The 25,250-nt window shown below is 54.8% G+C and overlaps 11 protein-coding genes across 11 annotated transcripts; 5 read left to right on the top strand and 6 right to left on the bottom strand.

Annotated features, from left to right (window-relative positions):
• Positions 1 to 767: 767 nt before the first annotated feature.
• On the bottom strand, positions 768 to 1,656 carry CTAM01_13667 (uncharacterized protein; the record flags this gene model as incomplete). Its single annotated transcript, XM_060529669.1, has 2 exons — positions 768 to 859; positions 915 to 1,656. The coding sequence occupies 2 exons, from the start codon at positions 1,654 to 1,656 to the stop codon at positions 768 to 770; spliced, it is 834 nt and encodes a 277-aa protein (XP_060375763.1).
• Positions 1,657 to 2,517: 861 nt separating this feature from the next.
• Positions 2,518 to 3,533, bottom strand: CTAM01_13666 (uncharacterized protein; the record flags this gene model as incomplete). The annotated part of the gene is made up of 2 exons (XM_060529668.1): positions 2,518 to 3,451; positions 3,511 to 3,533. 2 exons carry the CDS (start codon positions 3,531 to 3,533, stop codon positions 2,518 to 2,520), a joined length of 957 nt encoding a protein of 318 aa, XP_060375762.1.
• Positions 3,534 to 3,941: 408 nt separating this feature from the next.
• CTAM01_13665 (GTP-binding protein TrmE) lies at positions 3,942 to 5,810 on the top strand (the record flags this gene model as incomplete). Its single annotated transcript, XM_060529667.1, has 2 exons — positions 3,942 to 4,238; positions 4,293 to 5,810. The coding sequence occupies 2 exons, from the start codon at positions 3,942 to 3,944 to the stop codon at positions 5,808 to 5,810; spliced, it is 1,815 nt and encodes a 604-aa protein (XP_060375761.1).
• Positions 5,811 to 6,549: 739 nt separating this feature from the next.
• On the bottom strand, positions 6,550 to 7,687 carry CTAM01_13664 (uncharacterized protein; the record flags this gene model as incomplete). Its single annotated transcript, XM_060529666.1, has 2 exons — positions 6,550 to 6,794; positions 7,633 to 7,687. 2 exons carry the CDS (start codon positions 7,685 to 7,687, stop codon positions 6,550 to 6,552), a joined length of 300 nt encoding a protein of 99 aa, XP_060375760.1.
• Positions 7,688 to 10,286: 2,599 nt separating this feature from the next.
• On the top strand, positions 10,287 to 11,768 carry CTAM01_13663 (uncharacterized protein; the record flags this gene model as incomplete). The annotated part of the gene is made up of 1 exon (XM_060529665.1): positions 10,287 to 11,768. The coding sequence occupies one exon, from the start codon at positions 10,287 to 10,289 to the stop codon at positions 11,766 to 11,768; it is 1,482 nt and encodes a 493-aa protein (XP_060375759.1).
• Positions 11,769 to 12,968: 1,200 nt separating this feature from the next.
• On the bottom strand, positions 12,969 to 13,157 carry CTAM01_13662 (uncharacterized protein; the record flags this gene model as incomplete). The annotated part of the gene is made up of 1 exon (XM_060529664.1): positions 12,969 to 13,157. One exon carries the CDS (start codon positions 13,155 to 13,157, stop codon positions 12,969 to 12,971), a length of 189 nt encoding a protein of 62 aa, XP_060375758.1.
• A 636-nt stretch (positions 13,158 to 13,793) lies between these two features.
• Positions 13,794 to 16,402, bottom strand: CTAM01_13661 (mannosyl oligosaccharide glucosidase; the record flags this gene model as incomplete). The annotated part of the gene is made up of 3 exons (XM_060529663.1): positions 13,794 to 14,057; positions 14,119 to 16,085; positions 16,141 to 16,402. 3 exons carry the CDS (start codon positions 16,400 to 16,402, stop codon positions 13,794 to 13,796), a joined length of 2,493 nt encoding a protein of 830 aa, XP_060375757.1.
• Positions 16,403 to 16,878: 476 nt separating this feature from the next.
• CTAM01_13660 (uncharacterized protein) lies at positions 16,879 to 17,361 on the bottom strand (the record flags this gene model as incomplete). Its single annotated transcript, XM_060529662.1, has 1 exon — positions 16,879 to 17,361. The coding sequence occupies one exon, from the start codon at positions 17,359 to 17,361 to the stop codon at positions 16,879 to 16,881; it is 483 nt and encodes a 160-aa protein (XP_060375756.1).
• Positions 17,362 to 17,492: 131 nt separating this feature from the next.
• Positions 17,493 to 21,650, top strand: CTAM01_13659 (uncharacterized protein; the record flags this gene model as incomplete). The annotated part of the gene is made up of 1 exon (XM_060529661.1): positions 17,493 to 21,650. The coding sequence occupies one exon, from the start codon at positions 17,493 to 17,495 to the stop codon at positions 21,648 to 21,650; it is 4,158 nt and encodes a 1,385-aa protein (XP_060375755.1).
• Positions 21,651 to 22,134: 484 nt separating this feature from the next.
• CTAM01_13658 (aminodeoxychorismate synthase) lies at positions 22,135 to 24,660 on the top strand (the record flags this gene model as incomplete). Its single annotated transcript, XM_060529660.1, has 1 exon — positions 22,135 to 24,660. The coding sequence occupies one exon, from the start codon at positions 22,135 to 22,137 to the stop codon at positions 24,658 to 24,660; it is 2,526 nt and encodes an 841-aa protein (XP_060375754.1).
• Positions 24,661 to 24,902: 242 nt separating this feature from the next.
• Positions 24,903 to 25,148, top strand: CTAM01_13657 (uncharacterized protein; the record flags this gene model as incomplete). The annotated part of the gene is made up of 1 exon (XM_060529659.1): positions 24,903 to 25,148. The coding sequence occupies one exon, from the start codon at positions 24,903 to 24,905 to the stop codon at positions 25,146 to 25,148; it is 246 nt and encodes an 81-aa protein (XP_060375753.1).
• Positions 25,149 to 25,250: the final 102 nt, after the last annotated feature.

Raw genomic sequence — 25,250 nt, 5'->3', positions numbered from 1 at the left:
GGCGTGGCCACCCACTTCCGTCACTGAATCACCCCGCTGCGAAAGCTTGCATCCATGTCTCGGAGGGGTTGTTCCCACTGTATCTGTACCGCGATTTAGGCAGCCTTTTAGCGTAGTGTGGCGGTACAGCTACCCGCGCATCAAGGTGAACCATGTCATCTGCAGCATGCATGCGTCGTCATTCGCACCTCCGGTTGGTCCTTCCGAGGCTACGTATTGCACGCGCAAGCAACTCGCTCCATCGTCGCCAGATTCGGCCTCGCGAGACAAAGCTTCATCGCGGACTCGCCGTTCCGTGTTAATGAGTTTCTAGGTGTAAACATCATGACTCACTCGAGCTCACTGTTTCGCGCATCGAGGCGTATTCCATGACGACGGAAGCTGGCGACATACCTGCAACTTTTTGATCAAGCCCAGCAGATCGAACAATACATCAAGGCCAGCGACTTCAGTCCAAATGCATGATTAGTAGTGTGTGTATTGTGTGTATGTATGTGCCTCAGCTCTGCTCTCGCACCTTTCCGGATACATGTCTCCAAGCAACATCCGCATTCTGCCTTGCCTCGAGGGTCTGCGATGTCCACCGTTTACATACGGTCCGCAGATCCTCACACTAAGCCGACTGTCGACAACTTGACTCCGGCCCGCCAAGCATCTTGACTGCGAACGCCCGCATCATAATGAAGAACCCCCGAACAAGAACCTATCATCCTCAAGGCGTATTCTCGCTCGCGTTCCGCGCACCGCTTGATCCCATCCACTTTACCTCATACGAGGACCGCTTGGGAGACCTTGACGTCTTGGGCCAGCAGGCAGTCCTGTTCGCCCACCACTGCCACCGCCGCCGCCGCTGCCTCCACTATAGCCAGGATCGTTGTTCGACCACGGAGAGTTGGATGCCACAAATGGCCTACCTCCGCCTCCTCCACCACCACCGCCGCCGCCTCCATTCCCATCGTACATGCCGCCGGGAGCAAATCGGTCTTCGTAGTCACCGCTCCCGCCTCTGCCCGTCGGTGGTTGGAATGGTCCTTGGCCTCCAGATGCCGGACTGGTTGTTCTCGCACCTCCCCATAGTCGCTGCTTAAGCCGATCCTGTGCTGAGCCGCCCGCTGAGCTGCCCGGCGGTGTGTTCGTCGTGTCTCTTCCATATGCCGCACTTTGCTGATAACTGCCCGCTCGCTGGCTGGGTAGAGGTCGTGCCTGCACCTCTTCGCGTCCATTGTCTCCGGCTCGGGCAAAGGGGCTCAGTCGCGCGGGCTGCTGCTCGGCGCCTCGCATCGGTGGGGGAGCTCCGCGACCTTGCCGCAAGCTCATCGTGTCCTGCCTCTGCTGCGCGCCGCCATTATTGTCCCACAGAGAGCTCAAGCCCGTCGTAGGACCAGCTTGCTGTTGCTGCTGCAGACCTCCGTATCGTGCGCCGACTTGCTGGGCTGGTTGGGCGTAGACGGGCGCTGCTGGGGGTGGTGCCTTTGGGTCGGGCGGCAACCAGCCTGGGAACGGACGGCCTTTCTCGGTGTAGTAGCCTCTAAGGACTCTGCACACGTGGGTGTCGTCTTCAGTGTCGCCGTCGTTTTCGCTCTGCAACAAGCGACTCTGCAGGTTCGAGATCTGAGAGGTGGTGTTGGTGAGGATCCTCGAGTACCAAGATGACATCGTGCCTTGTTCCTTGCCGCGAGGATCCTGCGGGGCAAAGGCAGAGAGGCAAAAGGCGCTGTTTTCGACTGTTTTCGGACGGGTTGGGGTAAAGAGCTCTGCTCCGGGGCACGAAAGCTACTCGTCGGGGCTTGTGTCTGTGAAATCGCTCGGTCGCTATCGAAGTAGTTGAGTAGTGAGAAAAAGGAGAAGTTGGGATACTAAATGCCGGCGGGTGGTTTCGTTGCGCTGTTTTAATTTTGGAGGGTTGCTTGAAGTGGTCCGTTTCAAATAAGCCGGTCTTGAATGATAGGGAATGGGAAGCGACCTGGGTTGACGGGTCCGACACTTGTCGCCCGACGGAATGATGCAGGGTGGTGGGGCCTGGGCCTACCCGCATTGTTCTAAAGGAACTTGCACTAATTGAGGTGCTTTGTCTTCACCGAACGCCCCCCGGCTCGAGTAAGTCTCGGTGAAGCATGGATCACTGCTCCAGGCCGCATGCAAGTCACCTCCTACCTCAGTCTCCAACCTTACGTACAGGAGATTTAGTACCAGATATTGGCACACACACGCAGCCTACCAGGCAGTCGCCTATTTGCACGACTTTTTATTTCAAACGGTCTATAGTGAACATAATTAAAGTAAGAGAACTGGAGTATGAATAAGGCAAACGTGAAAAAAGATATGAGACAGAGGACAAGCACGATATGCCATGCACGCAAAGAACCACAGTGCAGGAATATTAAACAGCCATTTGATATAATGTATATCACAACACACGGTGGTATGCACAATGCCCCCAGTTTTTGATTTTCCGTCCCGTAATCAGCCGTAAAGGTATCCGCGCCAGACGCCATTGGAATTCCACGCGAGCCTCTCTCACCAGGTCAATTCCTCCGCAATCTTGGGGCGCTCCTCCTGCTTCTGCTTCAGCCTCTTCTGGTTCATCTTGACCGCCCGGCCGCGCTTGCGCTTGTCGCCAGCCTTGCGAGCCGCCTCCTCGTCGCTGTCTTCAGAGTCGTCATCCTCCTCCTCCTCGTCATCATCCTCGGCGTCATCGTCGCTCTGGAGCCAGTCCTCAATGTCCTCGAGCTCCTCTTCACTCTCCTCAATATCGGAGACGTACTCGACCTCCTTCTCCAAGTCGTCCTCGGACTCATCCTCTTCCTCGCCCTCCTGCTCCGACTCCATACCGGGATCCATGTCCTTATCACGCTTGCCAGCGCCCTCCTTCTCCATGGAGTTGAGGACTTTCCTCCAGATCGACTCGCTGACGTTGAGGGGTTGGTCGCCGTAGGCGCCGGAACGTAATCTCTCGACAAGCTCGCGCTCAATGGTACGCTCCAACTTGGCGGCGGCCTCGGCCTTGCGCTCTCTGGCCTCCTCGCGGCGCCGGATCTTGGGCGCCATCTTCGGTACCAGCTTCTCGCCCATGCGCTCCTCCTCGGCGGCGATCTTGCGCATGCGAATGTTGACTTGTGTGAGACGGGTGAGACGCTGTTTGCACTTGTGAATGAGGAACTTGGGCCAGTAGATGAGCTTGTCATCGAGCATCTCCAGGGCCTTGGCGTAGTTGTTGGGCAGCTTGATGCGCTCCCATAGCTTCGAGGGCATGTGCGCACGTTCGATCGTCTTCATGTAAAGGTACAGCGTGTCCTTGTTCGGAGCGCGTCGAACGGTGGCATAACGGGAGTTTGCCAGCGGGCATGATTGTCTGTTGCAGAGACCTGTGACATTGTTCTCGTTTCTGCAGAACGTCTGCTTCTTCTCTGTGGAAAGTTTGAAACTGCAGAACTGCTGGTTGATGATTTGCCTAGGGCGGGGTGGATTAGGATTGAGGCCTGCAATTAATTCTGTTAAATCCAGACTCACCAGATAATCTCGTCGGACGCCATTGTGACGGTTTTTGGCGGAAAATGGACGAGGTTGAGAATTGTCAAAAGGCCTTGCCGTTCGTCGAGTGCTGGAAGAAAACCGAGGCGGCGGGGCGCTTCTAGGTTGGTTTTCCTCGCTCTCGACGCTACAAAAAAAAATTCCATCCAACGGGCAAGTTGCAGGGGTACGAGCCTTATCGCGATAAGCTCGGGGGCAAAGCGGCCCGGCCGACCAATCGAACGTCTTGAATTGCAATAGCTCCCAAATCGGAACTTCGTCAACCTGATCTGCTCAATCGTTCAGTGAACAGTTCGTTCCCATCATCTCATATAATATTACACTCGTGTATTTTTGATCGCAATGCGGATGTAGTCGTCCTGCACATAATAGCTTCATTAATTTCTTTCGATCCACTGTTTTACTAGTCCATGCATGCTCTCATTCGGTCGACGAGGAGCCTCGGCCGAAACCTCCCCTTACGCACTCGAAGATGTCTTAGTGATCGAGGTTACAGCTCATTGAGAGTTCGGCCCCTGGCGTTGCCATCAACTCCTTTAGGCCTTTTCTACCAACGAAATATACCACAAAAAACGAGTGCTCAGTCACGATTCATCACATCGACGTCAGAGGTCATTTTCAAGGAAGAGACCATCTATGCCTTGTCAACAGCACAAGGCCGGGCCGGCATCGCCGTAATACGCATTTCTGGTCCCGGATGCATAGATGTGAGAGCATTTCCAGCAGTTCAATGAGAACTCGGCACTAATACTCAATCTTAGGTCTACAAAGGCCTATGCCCGAACAAGGCATCGCCAAAACCTCGATATGCATCAGTGAGAACCCTCGTAGACGGCCAAGCCAGCGAGGAGGCAACAATCTTGGATTCAAACGCCTTGGTGCTGTACTTCCCTGGACCTAAGACAGTAACCGGAGAAGACGTCCTAGAACTACACGTCCACGGCGGCACAGCGACAGTCAAGGCAGTCCTCGCCGCGATCCCGCGATGCGCCTCCGCCTCCGAAAGTAGCAGCAGCAGTATCGTTCGCTACGCCGAACCAGGCGAGTTCACCAAACGAGCCTTCCTCAACGACAGACTCGACCTCGCACAGGTGGAGTCCCTGGGCGACACTCTCTCCGCCGACACGGAGCAACAGCGCCGGGCTGCCGTGCGCGGCAGCTCGGGCAGCCTAGGCCGGACCTACGAAGCCTGGCGCGAGCAGCTTCTCTTGGCCAGGGGCGAAATCGAGGCCCTCATCGACTTCTCCGAGGACCAGCACTTTGACGAGTCCCCCGCGGAGCTGATGAGCAACGTCAGCGCGCTCGTCGCCGACATGCGGCACCGTATCGGTGTCCACGAGCGCGCGGGCCAGCGAAGTGAGCTCCTCCGAAACGGCATTCGCATCGCGCTGCTTGGTCCTCCCAACGTCGGCAAGAGCTCGCTGATGAATCTCGTTGTTGGCAGGGAGGCATCCATTGTCTCGATGGAGGCTGGCACGACGCGGGATGTTGTCGAGGTCAGTCTCGATATTCGGGGGTACCTCTGCTCGTTCGCAGATACGGCTGGCATCAGGACGAGGCTTGCTGCCGGCGGCGGTGGTGGTGTCAACTCCTCTGAACCTGCGTTGGGGCTGGTCGAAGAGGAGGGTATCCGGCGCGCGAAGCAAAAGGCCTCGGAATCCGACATCATCATCGTCTTAGCGGCCGTCGAGCCCAGCCCCGGCCCCCAGGGCGGCTTCCGCATCAACTACGACGCGGAGACGCTACAACTGGCGTCCGAAGCGCAGGCCTGCTTAATCGTGGTCAATAAGCGCGACGCCGTCGACGCCGCCACCTTCTCCAGCCTCCTTGAGGGCTTCAGAAACGAAACAGCCTCTCGGATACCAAATCTCCGCACAGTGGAGATCATTGCGATCTCCTGCCGCGAGGCTGAAGCACAAGCCAAGTCCCCCTCCGCCAGTGGCAGCGCCGGTCAGAAAGACCCGGGCGCGATCCACGGGCTCATCGACCGCCTGGTCGAGTCGTTCGCCGGTATGACGGCCCTCCCCGTGGACCAGCAAGACCTGCTGGGCGTGACGGCCAGGCAGGCGCAGCTGCTCGAGCAGTGTCGCGGGTTCCTGGACGAATTCATGGCCGTCGCGCACTCCGAAGAAGAAGGAGGAACAGGAGACGGCGAGGACCCTGATATCGTCCTGGCGGCGGAACACCTGCGTTATGCGGCAGATAGTCTTGCCAAGATTACGGGGCGCGTCGAGGCCGGGGATGTAGAAGAGGTTCTCGGGGTGATTTTTGAAAAGTAAGTCTTGACTATTTTATCTCCCATGGTTCTGTTTTTTGGCACGTTTCACTGACACGTCTTGACGTTTTCAGGTTTTGTGTAGGAAAATAGAGATTAGACTACTATCGAATCCCGGACGGTGAAGTCCTCATATATCTAAATCTAATCTGTCGTAGACAAAGGAGAAACAGGAGAAACAGGAGAAATGGAGGAGTGAAGAAGAAGAGAAGAAGAGAAGAAGAGAGATACGAATCAAACCCGTCAACGCCGAGCCAATGCGACAAAGGAAACCATTCCTCTTCGAGAAGAGGCACGCCATGCTTGCTATGCAGTCCCAAATTCCAATGAAAGAAGAAGAGAGAAGGAGGGGGGGGAGGCGGAAGGAGTGTGATCCGTCGCGATGCTACCATCTACCCCAAACTCCGGCCCAATGCATGAGATAAGAAAAGAAGAGGAAGAAGAAGGATCGCCGCCGCCAGCACCCTTTGAAGCCCAAACCTTTCATGCTCGCGCAAGGGAAGGGAAAGGCGAGGTGGGCGGACGGATGCAAGTGATGAAAACGCCGATCTAATGCTGATAGAATAGGAAATTTCGAGCTCGCAAGTCTGATGCGGCGGAGCCCCTCGTCTTATACAAGACATTGAAGATTGGGAAGGCAGCCGCAGCAAAAAAATGGAGGGATGCAAAGCCGGTAACCGAGAGTCCTCAGGGGATCAAGGAACCCAGAAGAAGAAGATGTGCGCGAAGGAGTGGTGAGACGCTTATTTGTCCTCCTCGTCGTCGCCATCCTTGTTGTAGCCGGAGCGGCCCTTGTTCTGGCCCTCGTCGTCGTCATCGCCGTCCTTGTTGTATCCGGAGCGGCCGCGGTTGTCCTTCTCCTCGTCGTCGCCGTCCTTGTTGTAGCCTGAGCGTCCGTAGACGGCGGTGGCGGGAGTGAACAGAAGAGTGAAGGCGGCCATTGTGGTTGAATTTGTGGGTTTTGTGTGTTGTGTTGGAGGAAGTTGAGCTTTCGGTGGAAGGCGAGGTAGATGGGTTGTTGATGGTGTAAGTGGTTGGTGTTTGTGTGTATAAGAGAGGAGACGTGAGATTGTTTTGAGATTGTATGAGAGCTGTGTCTAAGCTTGTGATGCCGGATTGTGAGTGTGATGATGGATTATATTCCTGCCTCAGATGGGGATATATCAAGGAGTTTATATAGGCCTCAAGGCATCCATATTCTCTCTCATATCGAGAGACGGGGCTGGGCGTTGATGAGGCTCATCGTGTAGGGGTGAGGTACCTTAGACAGGTACGGAGTGAGATCCCAGCCCTACGTACCTTTACGATTTACCTCAGGTCAAGGGGGGGCAGCAGAAGAGAAACCCAGCCATTGGTACCTCGACTTGGCATCTCAGCCTCCGTGCGAGGAGGCGCGGACGCCCGGTAAACGGGTATCGCAACGGCTAGGGGTTGGGGCGTTGGGCTTGTGTGGGAGATTGAGATACCTGCGATGCTAGTTTCGGCACGGCCCCCACGGCTTCTCTGTCTCGCTCTCTCTAGGCAGCCCTTTTGCTTTCCAAATTTGGGACATGTGGAGGGCGATGACATGTACCCAAGGCAACCAAAGAAGAATACGACCGGGGGCGGGTAATAGTTAAAAAAAAAAAAAAAAGGACCCCTGAAGGACAAGTCTGAGCCTTCTTTCTACTAAGGTACGAGGAAGTATCGTAACATCTTTCCTCTTCCCTGGGCAACATGAACGAAGTAAAGATGACATCCATCACTGCCCGCCGCGCGCGCATGTGGTATGCGTGTAGTGTCTGCGTGTGTGTCACTGTCATCGGTCTGCAGACCACTCGGCATACGGCAGACCAGAAACCCGGGCGACGTGATGGTGGGTTTCGCAAGGTTCCTCGTCATGATGTGAGATGCAATGTGCGAGGCGAGGGGGGAACGCCATGCGCTGGAGTGCCGCGGGCCTGGATTGCGGTGATCTGGGCAGATGTGGCTCTCAAATCAGTTCCCTGTAAGTAACCCAGCAGCTCCGCAATAGGCTGTCATATCAATGGCTCATTTCCGTTTCTGGTCGTCAGAGGGCCAAGGGTGTGGCTCACTGGCTCGTCCTCCGAACTTTTGGAAACAAGAGGGACAGGGACGAAATCCAAGGCGACGGGTTTTGGTTACACGGACTGGTGCATCATGATTAGTCGATGCGCTAAAAGAGACAGGAAAAGATTGTGAGCAAGTCTTGTTTGGCGAATGGGAGAGGCGCCGACAGGGAAGAGGTCGGATGTGTAGGGCTGAGTAGACCAATGGGGACTACCTGTGCAGAGGAAAGTAAGCACCAGCCTAGCCTGCCTAGAGAGACGTCTCAGGTCGGCCCGGATGAGATCGCGTAGCAGCCACAGGATATGTCTCTGTCAGCATCTTGGAGGCTGTGCAAATGTTCTTCTTCTTTCGAGTTTCTGAGTAGCGAGGACTGAAGACGCTCGAAAGTGGGCCACGGTAGAGGGTCGATTGGAGGGGATGGAGGCTGACATAAGGGCAACCAGCGCATCTCCATTGAGCAACTGACCGATGAGACAGGCAAGTGATCTAACCGCCTCAGCCAGCTTGACAGTCACCCGTGTGATTTTGATTCGTTGATTGCAGTGAAGGCTGCGACTGCCTCCGGCGGTGCCCGTATGTGTCTACCTTTGGATAGGCGTAGTAATTACAAAGCTCCGGAGCTGCTCGGTGTTTGAGTCCTATGGTCGGTGAGCAGCGGACGGGTCGGTCGTGGCCGTTGATCCCGTCATTGGTAAGACACCGGCGGTTGTTCCCCCGACAGTGATCGACACTGCAGGTGAGCAGGCGAAAGAGTCACCGGTGTCGTAGGTACCTGTATATGAAATCGCCTTGTGAGACATCTCATGTGACGACGAACGCGAGGCATCGCGAAGTGACGGGCATTGAATCACGGGCATGGAAGCGGAAAGATGGGTGATGCCGGAAACTCCGCTCAGTGCTCGCAGCAAATGACTGCCTTGGCTCCGTGGGGGCCCCGTGGAGCATCCGGAGAGACGGCAGAAGGCGGTGCTGGTCCGCACCTGGAGATGACCTAAGATCCTTTGGCCTCAGTCGACAAGGCATCGAGTGGTTGCTGTAGTCATCATGTCTGGTATGTGATGCCGAAACGGATGTGGTCCAGCTTGAGTCTTTTGACCGAGTATACTCAAGACGGTCTAGGGCGCATCAGGGATCGGACAAGACCGAAGTGTGAAGTCATTGGCAGTTGTGATTGCAGAGGTGCATCGCATCGGTAGCGTTGGGCGACGGATATGACAGAGTACGGCTGCTATTGCCGCAAGGTTCGTGTTTCGGGCAAAGAGGTGTACTCGGGTGCAGGCCCATGATCCTTCGAGCGACTCGAAATAATAGAAACCACTGTGAGTCAGCGGATGCAGCGCAATAGTGCCTTGAGCCCTGTTGCAAAGTCTAAATCAGGCTTTTCGATGGGCAGACTAGTCTCTGCGGTTCTCGTGTATCTTTTGAGTGCCAACATGTTCGCATTGCCTCTGATAAGATGGTTGTACTCCGTAAAGGCTGCTTTTGAAGAGATGTCGTTGTGGAAGGCGTATCCGTAAGATGGGACGAGATGAACGGGGATGCGACCGGGATGTTGGGGTCCAAAAGGGGCCGCTCAATGTTCCTGAAGCAGCTGCCTAAGGAACTTTGAAGTTGCAGTGCCCGGGTGCGCTCGAAGCCACGTGCGACATTTCACCCATTGTCCGCCGCCGGGATGGGAGTTGGGGGCCATGGGGCCTTCCTTTCCTGATTTCACTCCAAGGTACGTGAGTACCTACTGTACAGTAGATATCCGTACGGAGGGATGACTAAGGAGAACGTGGGCAGCAAAAGGTCTGAGCTTTGCGCCCCCTCAGACGGGAAGGCACAGCAGAGGTTCGCACTTTCCAAGGTACGCAAGGGAAGGAGGCAGGTCCTTGCTAGGGGCCGGCGCCCGGACCTTCTATGCGGACCATCCAATCCTCCCCCTCCAACGTCTGGACTTCCAGTGGTTAGAACCCAAATCCTTCCCGCCTACATTCAACTACCATCGAGCATTAGCCATAATCAGCCACTATCGTGTCGGAAACTCCAAGTGACGATAGTGTTGAAAATGTATGAAAGGATAGAGCAACAGAAAATACGTCGCCTCAGATAGGTGCGATAGCGACGGCTCGTCCTCGTCCTTGTCCCTCCAATCCCGGCGTTTAATCTTGTTTGCCAAGTGACAATCAACAAACAAACAAATAATAACCAGCGCCACCAACAGGATGCTCCAACACAATGCTGGGCCGTCAATATGGATTCGGGTACCTGTGCCGTACGGTTACTGGGTCAGGAGTTTCACCCGTATCTCGTCCATCTTCTCTTTCTCTTCTCCTCTTCAGAATTTCTCTTCCACTTCCACGAGCCGTCTCACCTCTCTTGACCTTGACTGCCTTCTTTGTCCCGCGACGAGTCGAAACTTTGCGCAATGGAGTCTCTACCTGTCGAGGTCCTTCAAATGACCCTGAGTTACCTCTGTATGCATTGCCGAGACCCCACCGGCTTCCCTCACGCAGATACACAAGAGGTCCGAGACGACAAGAGAGCATTGGCTTTCCTTTGCAGAATCTCAAGACGCATATCTGCGGTAGCCTATCCGATCTTGTACCACTATTATGCGACGGGAAACATGCATCTTAGACAGACAGTTATCACCAGGCAAAGGCCCATCAGAAATACCCCCGAGCCGAACCTGGTTCAGAAATTCACCCGTACCATCCGACAGCGACCTGACTTGGCCTCATACGTCGATGCTATGCAGGTTGCAAGCTGGGACCTGGAAATCAATTATCGCCTAACCTCACCGGACTCCTCCAGCTCCGACAGCAGTGTGTCGGATTCAGAAGTGCCCCCCGAAGTGTGGGAAGCTGCCAGTACATTATACGCTGAACACTCGAGGAAGCCACAGCCACCGACGCCAATAAAGGACTACAGCATGCTAGAAGGCGAAGTTCCAGATTTGATAGCGGCTATCCAGTCATGTCCTCGTTTGCAAAGTCTTCTCGTCAGTTACAGTGACCACGACCCCATCTGGCCCGAAAAAAGCTGGCTGGGGCTGAGAATGCCCTCGATCCGTCGTCTGGGTGTCATAGTCGGCCTATCCAGGCAATGCACACTCTATATCAATTTCGCCGGAATGCAGAACATGTTTCCCAACGTGGAATCTATCCATGCTAGCACGGGAGGCCTTTGGATTCTTCAGCGCGGCACGCTTCCGACCAAAAACCCGAAGGACTTTTTGACAAAGTTGAAGAGCCTATCGATTGCGGGAATGCGGGATCCTCACTTGGAGGAGCTGTTGACATGTCTGCCTGGTCTCGAACGCCTCGAAATCACCAACCAGAACTACGATTGCTCCTGGCGAAGGGCCCTCAAGCCGGTGCAAAACCGACTCAAGAGCCTTCACATATCCTACCACCTCAAGCCGCACCATGGCATGAAGCTGTGGGATGTCAAGTTTCGCCACAGCGAACGGTTTAGATTATGCGGCGCTCTGGAGGAACTCTCGCTCGACTGCCGGTTAATCCGGGACGTCGTCACGCCCTATGCTCCCGAAGCGAGACTAGCATCGCTGCTACCGCCATCGATTCGCGTTTTTAGGATTCGGTATCTTCATTATGTCATGTCAGGGACACTGAAGTACCTAGCAGACGTGGCACCCACCCGCTTCCCGCATCTCAAGCTCATCCACATTGGGGTGAGCGAATGCGAGTCGCCCGGGAATGAGGACATGGTTGCGGCAATGGAGGAACCGACGCGCCGGCTCTTCGCGGCGGTGGGCATCGATTTGTTGTGGACGCAGGATCTGGTTTGGGAACAGAAGAGACCTGGAAGGTTCCTGGGGTCGGGGATAAATTTGACGGCCGACATACCCCTTCCGGTGGTACCCGAGCATATGATCATTCATTAACGCAGAAAAGGGTGTGCAGAGGAGGGAATTCCGGCTGACCGTCGTGAGAAGCTCATGTGTTGTCAGTAGTGGTGTACTGACAACGTCGGTTGGGGTATGCTGATGGACTCGGAGTCGAGAAGAGAACAAGTAACGGTGACAACGGGTTTCTGAAGCAGTTGAAAGCACGAACCAGGGGAAGCCTAGCAACATGTCGGTCGGTGTACATCTGCTCACTGCCTCCACATCGACTTTGAAGTCGATAGTCCTATTTCACTTAGCTAATACATCACTTACACGCCCATGAGCTAAGAGGCTCGATGTACATACTTCGTTTATCTACTATTCGCCCGAGCAATCAGCAACGGCAGGATAATAAGTAAATAAGGTATGTACATCATGCTTCACAGCCCCTAGTGAATCCCCAACGCCACGAGACATAAGCTGAAATCGTCCAAGAAAGGCTTGGGAATATGAAACATCCACACACCTTCCTGTCCCAAATTCACGGCTGCCTGGTTTGGAAACACAGAGGCTAACCTGATTTAGGATATCTCACTTGAGCCGCACCAGCCTTACGACCTGCATGTAACCACCACCTACCCACCATTATCAACATCTCTCCTGCTGGTCTGGTGCTGACCACCGAGCCAAGACTTGGGTTCCACAACAGCCCTGCCACTCGGTCAGCGAAAGTAGGAGAGGCGCACATACACAGCCTACTAATGCAATGCAACCAGAGCCAGGAAAAGGCGGGAAATTGCAAAGAGAGAGACCTCGTGGTTGTGGAACGTGAGTAAGAAACAGAGCAACTCTGGCCCTCGTCAACCCCCCCCCCCCTTTCCCTTGCCAGCCTTGTAGATCTCCGAAAAGGGAAATAGAGCCAACCTGGGGTGTGACACAGAGGCGTGTAGGTGTGTATCTGCATGGCAAATTTGGGAAATCATGTGTAACGTACCACGCTTAGCAAAGTTCACGTCGGGCGGCCGCCGAGGTCTGCGGACCCACGGCAACCATTTCTGGGTCCGCGGCCCTCCTCACCATCGGACCGACGAGGTGCGAGGAAATAACGGCAGATAGACTAAGAATGCTATGCGAGGAAGGAGGGAGGTGGTACCATGGCTTAGGACTTTGCTAAGCCCAGGGATTACTCACTCACGGACCAAGAGTTCTGCTAAGAAGGAGCCTCTCGAGGGCTTGGCGGGCGGATTCGGGGTATCACTAAGAATTTCTTGTCTTGAATCCTTCACTCGGCTCGCTCCTACGCGGGCGGTCCCGTGTGTTGAACGACGTGTTTTGGCCCCCCTGAGGCGGAATTGACTCTGGAGCTTTGAGATGCCTTCGTCTACAGATATTCACGCAGCGGAAATAACTTCCTTCATGAGCTGCGCGTTCCAAGTCGTCATTCATGCCTTGGTGCGGCGAAAGGGGGACCCTTCGCGTTTGTACAGACTTGGAGAAAGGACTATACATGGATGGTCTCACCTAGGTAAGTTTGGATGGGAAGGTTGCCTGACCAAATCTGTCAGGCAGAAGCCGATGATGTCGAAACGATGACGGACACGAATGCTTATGCCGTTGCTCGTCGCTTTCTGCTCGATTCGGTCAACAGGGACGGACATGGTGTGCGTGCTAACTTCAGTCGAGGACGGCTTACATATCCCCTTTTCCTTTTTGGTATCTGTGGGCTTACGCTCCTCGGCCGAACGTAGAATTGTCAGCACACCACACACATTCACACTTACATGCGACTATCAAAGTTCAAAATCCGGCAAGGCCGAACCAGGCATCTCGTCCTTCTCCGGAAACACGTTCGAGGGACCTGGAAAAAAAGGGACCTTGCATGTACAACGAATTCAAGCCAGCCGAACAGACCGGCCTTTTTGCATAATCTCATTCCCCGGACGGGCTTCTCAAACCAGCGTGTCGCCCGAAAACCACTCTATGCTTTTTTCCCTTTTTGCTCTCTTCTTACTTCGTACATGCATTGCCTCTCCTCGATGCGCGCGCTTCCGTGTGATGTGACGAACAAACAAGGTACGTGATTTACAACTCGTCCCTAACGTGCCCGCCGCTGCTGCCGCCGCCAGACTTGCTGGGCTCCTCCATGGCCATAAGCTTGACAACTAAGCTCGTCCAGCCGGTGAAGTGCTGGGTGCGCTGCCCCTCGCCCGTCTCCGGGTTGTACTGCTCCCAGGCGAAGCCCGTCTTTTCCCAGCTGTTGTAGACGGTGTCGACGAGGTTCTTGCGAAGGCGGGTGAAGAGGTCCGCGGCCTTGGCCTTGTAAGGGCCATCTTGAGAGGCGACGTTCTGTGGTACTTGTTAGTGATGGGGAATTCTTGTCGGTAGGAGATGGGTCGGTGTGACTTACTCTCAGTTGGGAGACGGCCATGTAGTTGATTGGCATCCACACAGGGCTTCTCCAGTAGTTCTCAGCCGTGCCATAGAACTCATCCTGCTTGCTCAGACTCCTCAGGCCGTGGGGGCTGAAGAGGTGCTCCTCGTCGCCAATGAGGTCGAGGAGCTTGCCCAGCTTGGGGTCGTCGGCCTCAAGAAGACCGACCAAGAATGGGAACAGCGAGATGTAGCCCTTGTGGCAGACGAGGGTGTTCTCTTCGTAAGCATCGATCGTGGCATCGCAGTAGCAGCCCTCCTTCTCGGACCAGTGGAGGTCGTTCAGGTTGCGACGGATGGCATTCAGAGTCGTCTTGAACTCGTCAACCTGCTCCGCCATGCCAAGAGCGTCGGCAATGTTCATCAACGACTTGGTCATCAATCCAACCCAGGACATGAGGTCGACGTGGAGTTCGCCGGGGTGAGGGGGCTGGGGACGAGGGTAGTCATCGAGACCGCTCGTGAGAACGTGGGTCTCGGTGCGGCCGCGCCATCTGTAGCCTTCCTTGTTCGAGAACGCGTCGCGGTCGTAGGTCTTCAAGTCTCCTCGCTGAGTCTTGCGGAACCAGTCGTACTGCTGGCGGACGAACGGGTACAGCCTTCGGAGGAACTCCTCTCCGAGCTCGACATTGTCCAAGTGGGCGGTCTGCAGGGAGGCCTGAGGGCCGAGATGCTCTTTTTCGGCGGGCTGGCTACCGTTGGTCTTGCGCAGTCTCTCCATGAAGCCTTCAATGATGAGGAAAAGAGTGGGAGGGTTGGCGTAGTGCGGGTACTGGACCTGGAATTCCTCGGGTACCTTGCTCCGAGCCTCGAGACCTAGAATTTGCTCGCGAGGGATCCATCCGTCTTCGTCCATGGTGTTGAACCAGCTCTTGACGATCTCCAAGGTCAAGTCAATGTCCCAGTCGGCGATGGGGATAAGGTGATAACCCTCGTCCCAAAGGAATCCCCGAGGGAAGAAGGGGCGAGACGGAACAGCCGTGAAGAGCTCATACGGGCCCTCCAACTCCTGCTGCTTGCGTGCGCGGGCAGCAGCGGTCTCCTCCCAGAAGCCCTCGTTCTCTTCGTCGTACTCGGGAGCGTAAGAACGATCAATCAGCTGAGACCCGTGGAAGTATCCGATGCCGCCAAGTAGATTAGAGAACATGCTCTTGGCAAACTTCTTGTATTTGTCGGCAGTGAACGGAGCCTTCAGGCTGAAGATGGAAGAGAAGCGTTCTCCAAAGAACTCGGTGACCGACTTGATCTCGCGCGTGACATCGGCACTTGTGAGCTCGGGGCCCGCAGAGGCAGATGAGAAGATGACGTCAAACTCAAAAGCTCCCTCAAACATCTTCTGGACGACGTGCGTGTTCCCTTCGCCGGGCTTGTTCTCGATCTGGTAGGTGAGGTATGCCGGAGGCGGCTCGTTCATCTCGTAATTCTCCTGGACAAACTTGACGCTTTCCTGGATGAGGTTGAAAACAACACCCTTGCCCTGCCACTGATGCTCCTCAGGAACTGTCAGAGATCGTACCGTCGTGCGATCGGGGTGTCTCTTTTCGGACAAATCGTGGCTGCTGGAAGGGTGCTTGCCCTCTCCCTTAGTGATGACCAGCTTATACTTGCCGAGCTCCTGGGAAGAGCCTCCGAATGCAACGTCGCCGTCGAACCCAGCGGGGTCATTCTCACCGGAGAATGCGAGCTCTGCTTCGCTGTTGTCTTCGGCGATGTAGTAGTGGATCATGGTCTTCAGATCGGCGGGTGCACCCTCTCTCGGAACACCCTTGATTCTTGCAGCCCAGCTACCGCCGTTGGCTCCACCGGGGACCTTGACAAACGAAGTGGTGATGTCAATCTGATTGCCTTCGTCGTGGATAGACTGGATGCCTCCCTTCCGGGCATCATACTCGTCCCATCCATAGCCATGAAGGCCTTCATGCTGTTCGCATGTGTAGCGGAAACCTAGACTTGTAAGCCTTTACATATATATGTATGAAGACGCCGGTATACAACATACCTTGCTGAACGTCTTGGTAGTTGTCGACTCTGGACCACATCAATCCAGTCCACAGACTCTTGGGGGATCGGTTGCGGACGCCAAAGTACAGGTTCGACTTATAAGGACCCCAGAACAAGCTTTCGTTGTTGAGGCGACCGACCTCGGAGGTCAAGATTGAAGCCGAGCCGGGACCATCTTCCGCCGCAAGGGCTAGCTGTGCCCCAAAGATATTGAAGAGGGAAAGCGTGAGGAAGACGGCCAATTGCGTTATGCGGGCCATCTTTGCAGTGTGTGAATGATCATTCAGCGCTCATCGGAGCTCTGAGGGGAATAATCTGACGCTCACACAACAGCTATGTGAAATTGCCAAGCTGTGTGCGTCAGTTTGTGTGTGTAATGTCAGGTTTGAAATAGAGAAGTGAACGAAGTCGGGTGTAAGATGAGAAAGAGGTAAGTATCAATGTACCTCTGGCCAACGCTGCTGGAGTGAACACGTTGGACGACTCGCAAGCTGCCCGGGATGGAGCTCGGATTGAGGCTGAGGTGAAATGTGGCTTTGACAGCTTGGTTGACGTCGGCTGCCAAACGAACCAATCAACCCCCTTGGAGCATGTCAAGCTTGGGCCAGCTCATGTGTGGCGGCGGGTGTTTTAGCGTCAACCCCGTTGTCGATAGCTGCTACGATCCCTGAAACTTCAGCAACTGTCGGTTGTCCCAATGTACTCCACTGGGCCTTTGGGGAATGGAATGTTGCGCCTACTTGACTTCCTCCACTGAAAGCCCCCCCCCCCCCCTGCCGAGTCGCACACCGTCAATTGCTGCGAGTGGCTGCATGTCAATTCCCTCCCATCCACTCTGACCTCTCTCTACCTCACTGGTACATGCTCCTTTCCACTGTTCACCTGCATCAAGTAGCTCTTGTCGACCTGCAGCCCAGCCTTGCGCTTGATCACGGAAACGCGCACGATATAGCCATCGCATAACCAGCTTGACGACCTCGGGGGCCACCTGTCGAGCTTCGCGCACTTCTGTGTTCCCCTGGTGTGGCACCAAACGCACGAGACCATCGCGATATGGCCACATAGTTCGCCCGCAACATACTTTGAGTTGAAGATGCTGGACGGGAGATACATATGCTAGGATGAGCTTGGACTCGCTGTTACCCATCGCTCCCGCGAGGGTGAAGGCATTGATTCTACCTCTGGGCCAAATCAGAAGTGATCGTTTCTCGTCCTTCATTGAACGCCTGCGGCCTGAACATGTCGTCTCCTTGCGGGATGTCAGCCCTGATGGGCGGCCAAACAGGAGCACGTCCTTCCATTTCCCATATTCTTTTCAAGAACCCTCATACTGACCGTCAATCTATAGATATGTTTTCCCCTTTGGCCTTCCCTGACGGCGCCGTATTCTACGAACTCATAACCCACGTCCCCCCACCTTCGCATCTCGCGCTATCGCCGTTCGACTTCTACCGTGAACCCCTAGCGGTTATTGCAATCGCTGACGGAGAGGAACTCAGCCGAGTCACCTTCAGCAAGAGACACTCTGGAAATGCGCCCACCGTTGCCGAACAAAACATCCGAACGCTGGACCAGGAGTTGGAGGACTTGAGAGACCGCTTCGGAAGGGCACTGGTTCACCGAGTGCTGATCTTCGACCATGCGCTTTCGAAGGAGAACCCGGTACCTTTACCCGAGGGACTCATTGCTATACCACCGCCGGACGAGTGCAAGCGGACGACCATGAAAACTATAATGTGCGACATTACGTCGCAGCTCCTGGCGGAAATGACAAGACTGGCCAAGTCGTTTGAAGCCTGGAACTTCATCGATTCTCCCGGACAGTCTCAGTCAAGTAGACAAACGAACGGCGCATCATGGGGCGCAGATGATTCTGGTTCGGTAAATAAGAGGGCATCTCAATTCGTTCCTGGTCCGCAGAGATCGAGCTCGACCAGTGGTATTCCAGATCGGCACATGAATCGCATGTCTATGCCGGTTGCGCCTATGAAGCACAACTCGGCTGTATCGTCGAGCAACTCAACGCCCGCTCGGCCATCAACTCCTGTGAAAAGCGGACTGTCGAACCCTCCTACCACTTTTGACGATTTGACTTCCGGCATGAGTAGTGACTCTTCGACCCCTGACCGAAATTCAAGGCCGGGTGCTGGAGACCACTTCAGGTCAGAAAGTTCAGATCGAGTTTCGGTGCAGGGCTTCGGCCCCGGTGGTCTCAATGATCGCTTCAGAGCGAAAGGCAAAAGCAGAGTCAAGATCCTTATGGGGTCTTTGTTTCTGCAAGCAGGTCGCTGGACCGATGCTTTGAAAGAACTTATAGATGGCGCGACAGTAGCCAAATCGATAAACGACCACATATGGCATGGCAAGGCACTCGAGTTGATCACTCTCTGTCTACTGCTGCTAGGCTGGGTCAAGGTCGACTTTCAGGTCCCGTCTATTTGCCTACCCCCACAAGACAAATCTACGGCTGCTACATATGCTGCCCTAGAAGCAGCGACCCCAACTGATGCAGGCCAGCCCAAGCATATTCGAAACCTTCAAATTATACTCCCAGACCTTTTGGACCGAATCGCCGGGCTGTATTCTCGTATATCTGCTGAGCATCTGCCTCCCTTACCCCTGGCGGAGACGACAATTAGATTCTCCAAGATTTTGTCTGCTTTGCACCTTGCTGACGGAAAGCTCGGAGAGCGTGCCTACGAGATCATGATCTTTGGAAAACTGCCCTCGACCCCTCTGACAACCTCGCCCCGGTTGACCGTTGTCCCGAGCCGACAGTCAATCGTCACATTTCTCTTCCGCGCGTTTCCTGCCTCTTCGTCGGAGCTTCTCACCATCGCAGATAGAGTTTCGATTCTAGCAGGAATCGCATCCGTTCTTGGACCTCTCGGTCATCATCGGAAGAAAGCAATGGTAACCAGAGAACTCGTTTCCGTCCTAATCAGCGGACTGGTTGAGGCGCGCACTCGTGGTGCTGCAGACATGGGTATACACCCTGCGGCAGGCCTGGTAGCTCTGAATGCTGCCAACGGGCACAGTAATAGCGCAGTCGCACTCGAACTGGGCGAAGGCGACGTTGAACAGGGAATCGAGGCATTTTTGGCTCTTTTGTGCAAGTCTTACGGTGTTGTCGGCTTTGACATGAAGAAACAACCCGCAGACGATGCCATTTCGACAGAGGACTCGGACGCTGCTGTCATCGATAGAATTCGGGGACAGGCAGCTGCGAGATTCTTTGGGTTCACCAGTGTCAAGCTGAACATACTGAGAGCATGCATCAACTTTTCTGAGGCGTTGCCTGACTTCAACGGTGTTTTGAAGTTCTCCAGTGATCTGCTTCGCACGGCTGGCTCAGGAGTTGCCCCTGGCCCTCGCAAAGAAGATGCATCACCGGTCATTACTCGTGACGAACAGACCCGGCTCGCCACAAATATTTCAAAGACATCGAATCTCGCGAAAAGATTAGGCCTCAATCAGCTCGCGGCGGAGTACTGGGACGAATTCTTCGTCCGTGGCGTCGCCTTAGAACCACTTCCGATTACCAGAATTCCGGTCCCGCATGCCAAAAGTACACTTCCTGGAGCAGTAATTGCGAGAACTTCTCAAGACGTCAACCCTTTTATATACAACCCATTCCTTAAGCAGCCCGATAAAGCTGCTGACCACCTTCTCGTTGCGAACGAGCCCGCAACCTTTAGAGTTACTCTCCAGAACCCATATGACATCGAGGTGGATGTCGAAAGCCTTCGCCTGGACACCAGCGGTGCAGAATTCGAATCAAACTTTGAGAGCACCATTATTGGCCCGTACCGAACACAGATTCTCAAAGTCTCGGGAACACCAAAGGGACCGGGTGCCTTGAAGGTAACAGGCGCAATCATCCGTGTCCGCGGCTGTCGCGAGAGACGATTCCCCATATTCAAACAGCCATGGACGCCGCAAGCAGATGTCAAGGTGAAGGCTACCGGACTTCAAGCCTTGGAAACCACCCTTGCCTCAGGAGCCCTTGTTGGCCAACCGCTGAAGGTAGGGAGTGTCGCATTGAATGTCATCCCTAAACAGCCCATTGTTATTGTCAAGTCGACAACGCTACCCCAGGCTTCCGTCATGGTGCTCGAGGGAGAGAGACAGGTGTTCTCTGTCACGTTGCAGAATCTCTCCCAAACAACTCCAGTGGACTTTATGCTTTTCTCTTTCCAGGATTCCACGCAGGGACCGTTGCAGGCAGGCATCAACAACAGAGATGCTACGCCAGCCGAATTGTACGAATACGAATACATTCTGATGAGGCGCCAAGGTCTTCGAAGGTTGAACAAGAAGGAACCGGAGAAGCGATACATTGCTCCAGGAGGCACTGCCACATTTGATTTCGAAATCCTAGGCAAGCCTGGGTTGACAAACGCTGCCATTCAGATCGACTATGCCCATCTCGGAGTGCCTCCCGAGGAAGTGACGGACAAATTCCATACCCGACAGGTCTCGCTGCAGTTGACGGTCACTGTAAATGCTAGCGTCGAGCTCACGCGACTCGATATCCTGCCTCTCAGCGGACCCGTACCCAAGCCGCTTCTCAGTCTTACAAACCTGGAGTCCAAGGTTGATCCTTCGACATTGGCAGATGAATATTGTCTTTTGTCTATGGATCTGCGCAATGCTTGGCCGAACAATATGGAGGTCGAAATGGATGGTGAGGACGGTATTGTGATTGAGGAACACGTTCTCCCGGGGAACACCAGTCGCGTTATCGTTCCCCTACGGCGCATTTACCTCGAGGACCCTCACGCATCGATCCCGGCACTCAACCCATCAAGACAGCGGCAATTTGTTGTGAGCACTAGCAAGATTACGCCCGACATGGAACGCTCGAACCGCGAAGCATTCTGGATGAGGGAAAAAATACTGGAAACGCTCACAGCCAGGTGGAAAACAGTATCTGGCCCAAAGCGAAGCGGCTACATAGACCTGAGAACCATTAGGCTTTCACCCAGGATGATGGACGCTCTCAGGATTGATGATGTCGGCATCGAAATATCGGTACAGGACCCGGGCCAAACTGTAGGCGAAATGGTCAAAGAGACGATACTCGTCGACAACTTTGTCCAGGTCAAGATTGGTATCACCAATCGGTCAGCCAAGCCAGTCTATCCGATGTTGAGACTGATGCCAGCCTTATGCCACCGTCCGTTGAACGTGGCGTTGGACTTTACGCGAAAATTTGCCTGGAACGGTACCTTACAGCAGGCACTTCCGCTGTTGGCGGCCAAGGCGACTACAGAAGTGGAGATTCAGGCCATGGCACTCTGTCGAGGAGAGTTCGAAATAGGGGCATCCGTTGAGGAGTACCAGATTTGGGAAGAGCCAAAGGAAAAGAAGGAGCAGGAAGAGACACAAGAGAGCCGACAGCGATCGGACACTCAGACGATGCTCAACGCGATCATTGGTGCGAAGGAAAGGCGTATATGGCACTCAAGGCAACCCTGTATCATCAAGGTGGTGGATCAGGACTAGCGACTCGAGCCATTCACATGACGAACTGTATGATGGTGGACATGTAGAAGTGATTCATACCATGGTGGAGTTGGCGATCGCAGCGGCCTCCAATAAGTAGATAATTGACTTCTTGATAGACGACTCAAGCCGCTACCAATTCTTGACTAGCTGCGACGGGTTCAAGCAAGGTCCAATCCAATCCAGGGATAACTCGATCAGCCCGGCGATCGAATTAAGCTCATCCCTGCGTCCCGAACAAAGGGCTCACGGGCGATTCATGCGTGGGTCTGACCGCCTTCTCGTTTCTGCTGTTGCCACCAAATTTTCCTTGGGGAGTCGCTTTCCGGTGCTAGCCGACAGCGGGCCTTTTTACCAACCCAAAGAGATCCGTTTCCGCCGTACAAGCTTTGGTCAAGCCATTCCCGTTTTGCGAGCGTTGCATTCGAGGTTGTCGCTGTCGTCGTCTTAAAAGGAAAATCCGGGATCTCACTAATAACCAAGGATGACGCGACCTCAGATTCTGTTTTTTGATGCGTACGACTCCTTTACGAACAATATCGTATCCCTTCTCACAACGCTGCTTGACGCCGATGTACACGTTTTACCGATTGATACGCCCTTGCTAGACCAAAAGTCGCCGACTTTCTCGGTCGATTTCCATCGGGAATTATCACGGTATCATGCAGTAGTCTGCGGACCTGGCCCTGGCTCCCCCGAGAATGAAACGGATGTTGGGCTCATGAGATGTATTTGGAGATTGCAAGATGAGCATATGCTGCCGGTTCTTGGCATTTGCCTTGGGTTTCAGAGCCTCGTCCTCAGCTCGGGTGGTAAAGTAAGGAGGCTTCAACGCGGGTTGCACGGGATGGTTCGCACTATTCAGCATGAGAAACCTGAAGCGACGTGCGCCGAGGACATCTTTGATGGCGTCTCCGAGTTCAAGGCAACCCTCTATCACAGCCTCTGTGCCGACATCGGACAAGATTCCATCTCAGATTCCACTTGGGCAGAGTGCCGTTGGCGTACCCAGAGGACAGCTCTTGAGCTGTTGCCTCTGGCGTGGGTGGATGAAGAAAGGGATAGCGACCGCGAGAGAATCCTCATGGCGGTCAAGCACCAGAGCAAACCCTTCTGGGGCCTTCAGTACCACCCAGAGTCTGTATGTACCCAGCCGGCAGGTCATGCAGTCATCAGCAACTGGCTTCGCGAAGCCATGACGTGGAATTTGAAGGCGAACAGGACTGTCTTGACCGGAGAGCGATTCCTGGCAAGGAACGCAGTGAAGCCGAGTCTCCTCTGTGAGAACCGTGCCGCGGCTCAGCGAGGGAACGCCCCGATCCTCGAGTGGACGGAGATGCCCACGCCCCTGGCGACCGCCGGACTCGACTGCGAGTACCGATACAAAACCATCAGCCTCCCGGCGAACATCAAGGTGCCGGATATCATGGAGATACTAAAGAGTGGCAGGACGGAGCACATCATTTTGGATTCGTCCAACTCGAGCAACATGGCGACGGGAGCTGCCGACGTTCGGGGCCGATTTAGCGTCATTGCTCTGGATGTGGAGGAGTCACTGCGAATCGAGCATCATGTGGGAGACGATTTCGCCACGGCCCGGATCCCATCGATTCAGGGGCTGCCCGTCGACCTGGTGGAGACCGTCCCCTTCGGGTCGCAAAGGAACATTTGGCATCTCCTCTCCGGTTTCCTTGAGAAGCGACGCATCCCGGCCTCGGGGGAGCTCCAGACACCGTTCCGAGGAGGCTTTATGGGCTACCTTACGTACGAGATGGGACTAAAGGGGATCGACGTGGAGGTGGCTGCTGAAAGAGGGCATCAGAGGCCTGACCTGTGCTTCGCTTGGGTCACTAAGAGTATTGTGGTCGATCACGTCAAGGGCTTGTTGCATGTCCAGCACCTTCAGAAGCGCAAACTCAATGCCGACTTTTGGATCGACTCCGTGGTGGCATCGTTGCAGACGTCCCACTTTTGGCAGTCACCGGGCAAGACCACCGTCAACGGTTCGGATGCTTCGACGGTAGCTACGAGGCCCGTTATTCGGGTCCCCGCCGCCGACGAGTACGAAGGCAAGGTCTCGCGCTGTCAAGACTTCATCGCCGCCGGCGAGTCCTACGAGCTGTGCCTGACGGACCAGACGACAATCACATTACCCGGACGCTCAACAAAGGAACACCAAAACGGCCTCGCCAACGGACACCTGTCTTCAGAACAGGTGCAAAACAAATCCGCACACGTTGCGCCCTGGAGGCTCTACAAGACGCTCAGAGCCCGCCAGCCCGCGCCCTTTGGCTCCTTCATCCGCCTCGGCGGCGCGACCCTGATCAGCAGCTCCCCGGAGCGCTTCCTCGAGTACGACGCCGACGGCTTCTGCTCCATGCGGCCGATGAAGGGCACCGTCCGCAAGTCGAACCAGGTCGCCACGCTCGCGCAGGCCGAGGCGATCCTGCACGTGCCCAAAGAGGAGGCGGAGAACCTCATGATTGTGGACCTCGTCCGCCACGACCTGCACGGCGTCTGCGGCTCTGGCAACGTCACGGTGCCGCACCTGATGAAGGTGGAGGAGTACGCGACCGTGTTCCAGATGATTACGATTGTCAACGGACAGCTACCGAAGCCCAAGACGACGACGACGACGGGTGCCGATCGTCAGCACACGGGGCTCGATGTCCTCGCTGCTAGTCTCCCGCCGGGCAGCATGACGGGAGCCCCGAAGAAGCGGAGCTGCGAGCTGCTGCAGGAGATCGAGGAGCACAGGGAGAGGAGTCTGTATTCTGGCGTGGTGGGGTACATGGACGCCACTGGAAAGGGGGATTGGAGCGTCACGATCCGAACTATGTTCAAGTGGGATGATGAAGCTGCGCCGCCGGAGGAAGGCGAGACGGAGCCGAGAGAGGTCTGGCATATCGGAGCCGGCGGTGCCGTGACTATCCTGAGCACTGCCGAGGGTGAGAGGGAGGAGATGTTTACCAAGTTGGCGGGGCATTTGGGCGTCTTTGCGGAAGCATGAGCGGGTTCGGGATTTGGGGATAGATTGGGAGGAGGGGGCCTCGCAATTTTTGGAATCGGCTTACTGGCGTTTACTATGTCATGAAGGGGGATATTCATGGTAAGGGGGATTTTTTGGTTGATACCTCAACGTATCTGGGATATTAGACTCTGGACCTTCACGGGTATTAGACTCAACTTTTAGACGACCCGGATCATCCACACGAAACTAGTAGAAAAAACAAGATCATTATTAAATAATCCATGTTTACGCTATCAGTTTTCCGCAGTCGGTCATTGGGAATTAGATGGTTTTGTCGTTGCATAACAAAAGCGAGAAAAAAGAGGAAACGCCCGCCTGACGGAATGATGCTGGATATACATGTGAAGCCTCCAAGTAAAGCGCACCCCGTTCCAAATCCCACTTTGCCGGATTCCCGAACCCGAGCGCCACAATGGTTTCCGACCTCGTCTCGTCGTACTGTACACGTCTGCCGCCAATTTGGTTGAAATGCGTATGCCCTCCATCACTGCTTCTGCTGCTGCTTCTGCTGCTTCTGCTGACACTACTTCCCCATCGCCTGCTCATAGCCTTATCAATTGTCCCCGGTC

Source organism: Colletotrichum tamarilloi (assembly GCF_030869305.1).
Source record: "Colletotrichum tamarilloi strain Tom-12 chromosome Unknown Scaffold_101.1, whole genome shotgun sequence".
NCBI lineage: Eukaryota > Fungi > Ascomycota > Sordariomycetes > Glomerellales > Glomerellaceae > Colletotrichum > Colletotrichum tamarilloi.
This window is presented reverse-complemented; position numbering and strand designations above follow the sequence as displayed.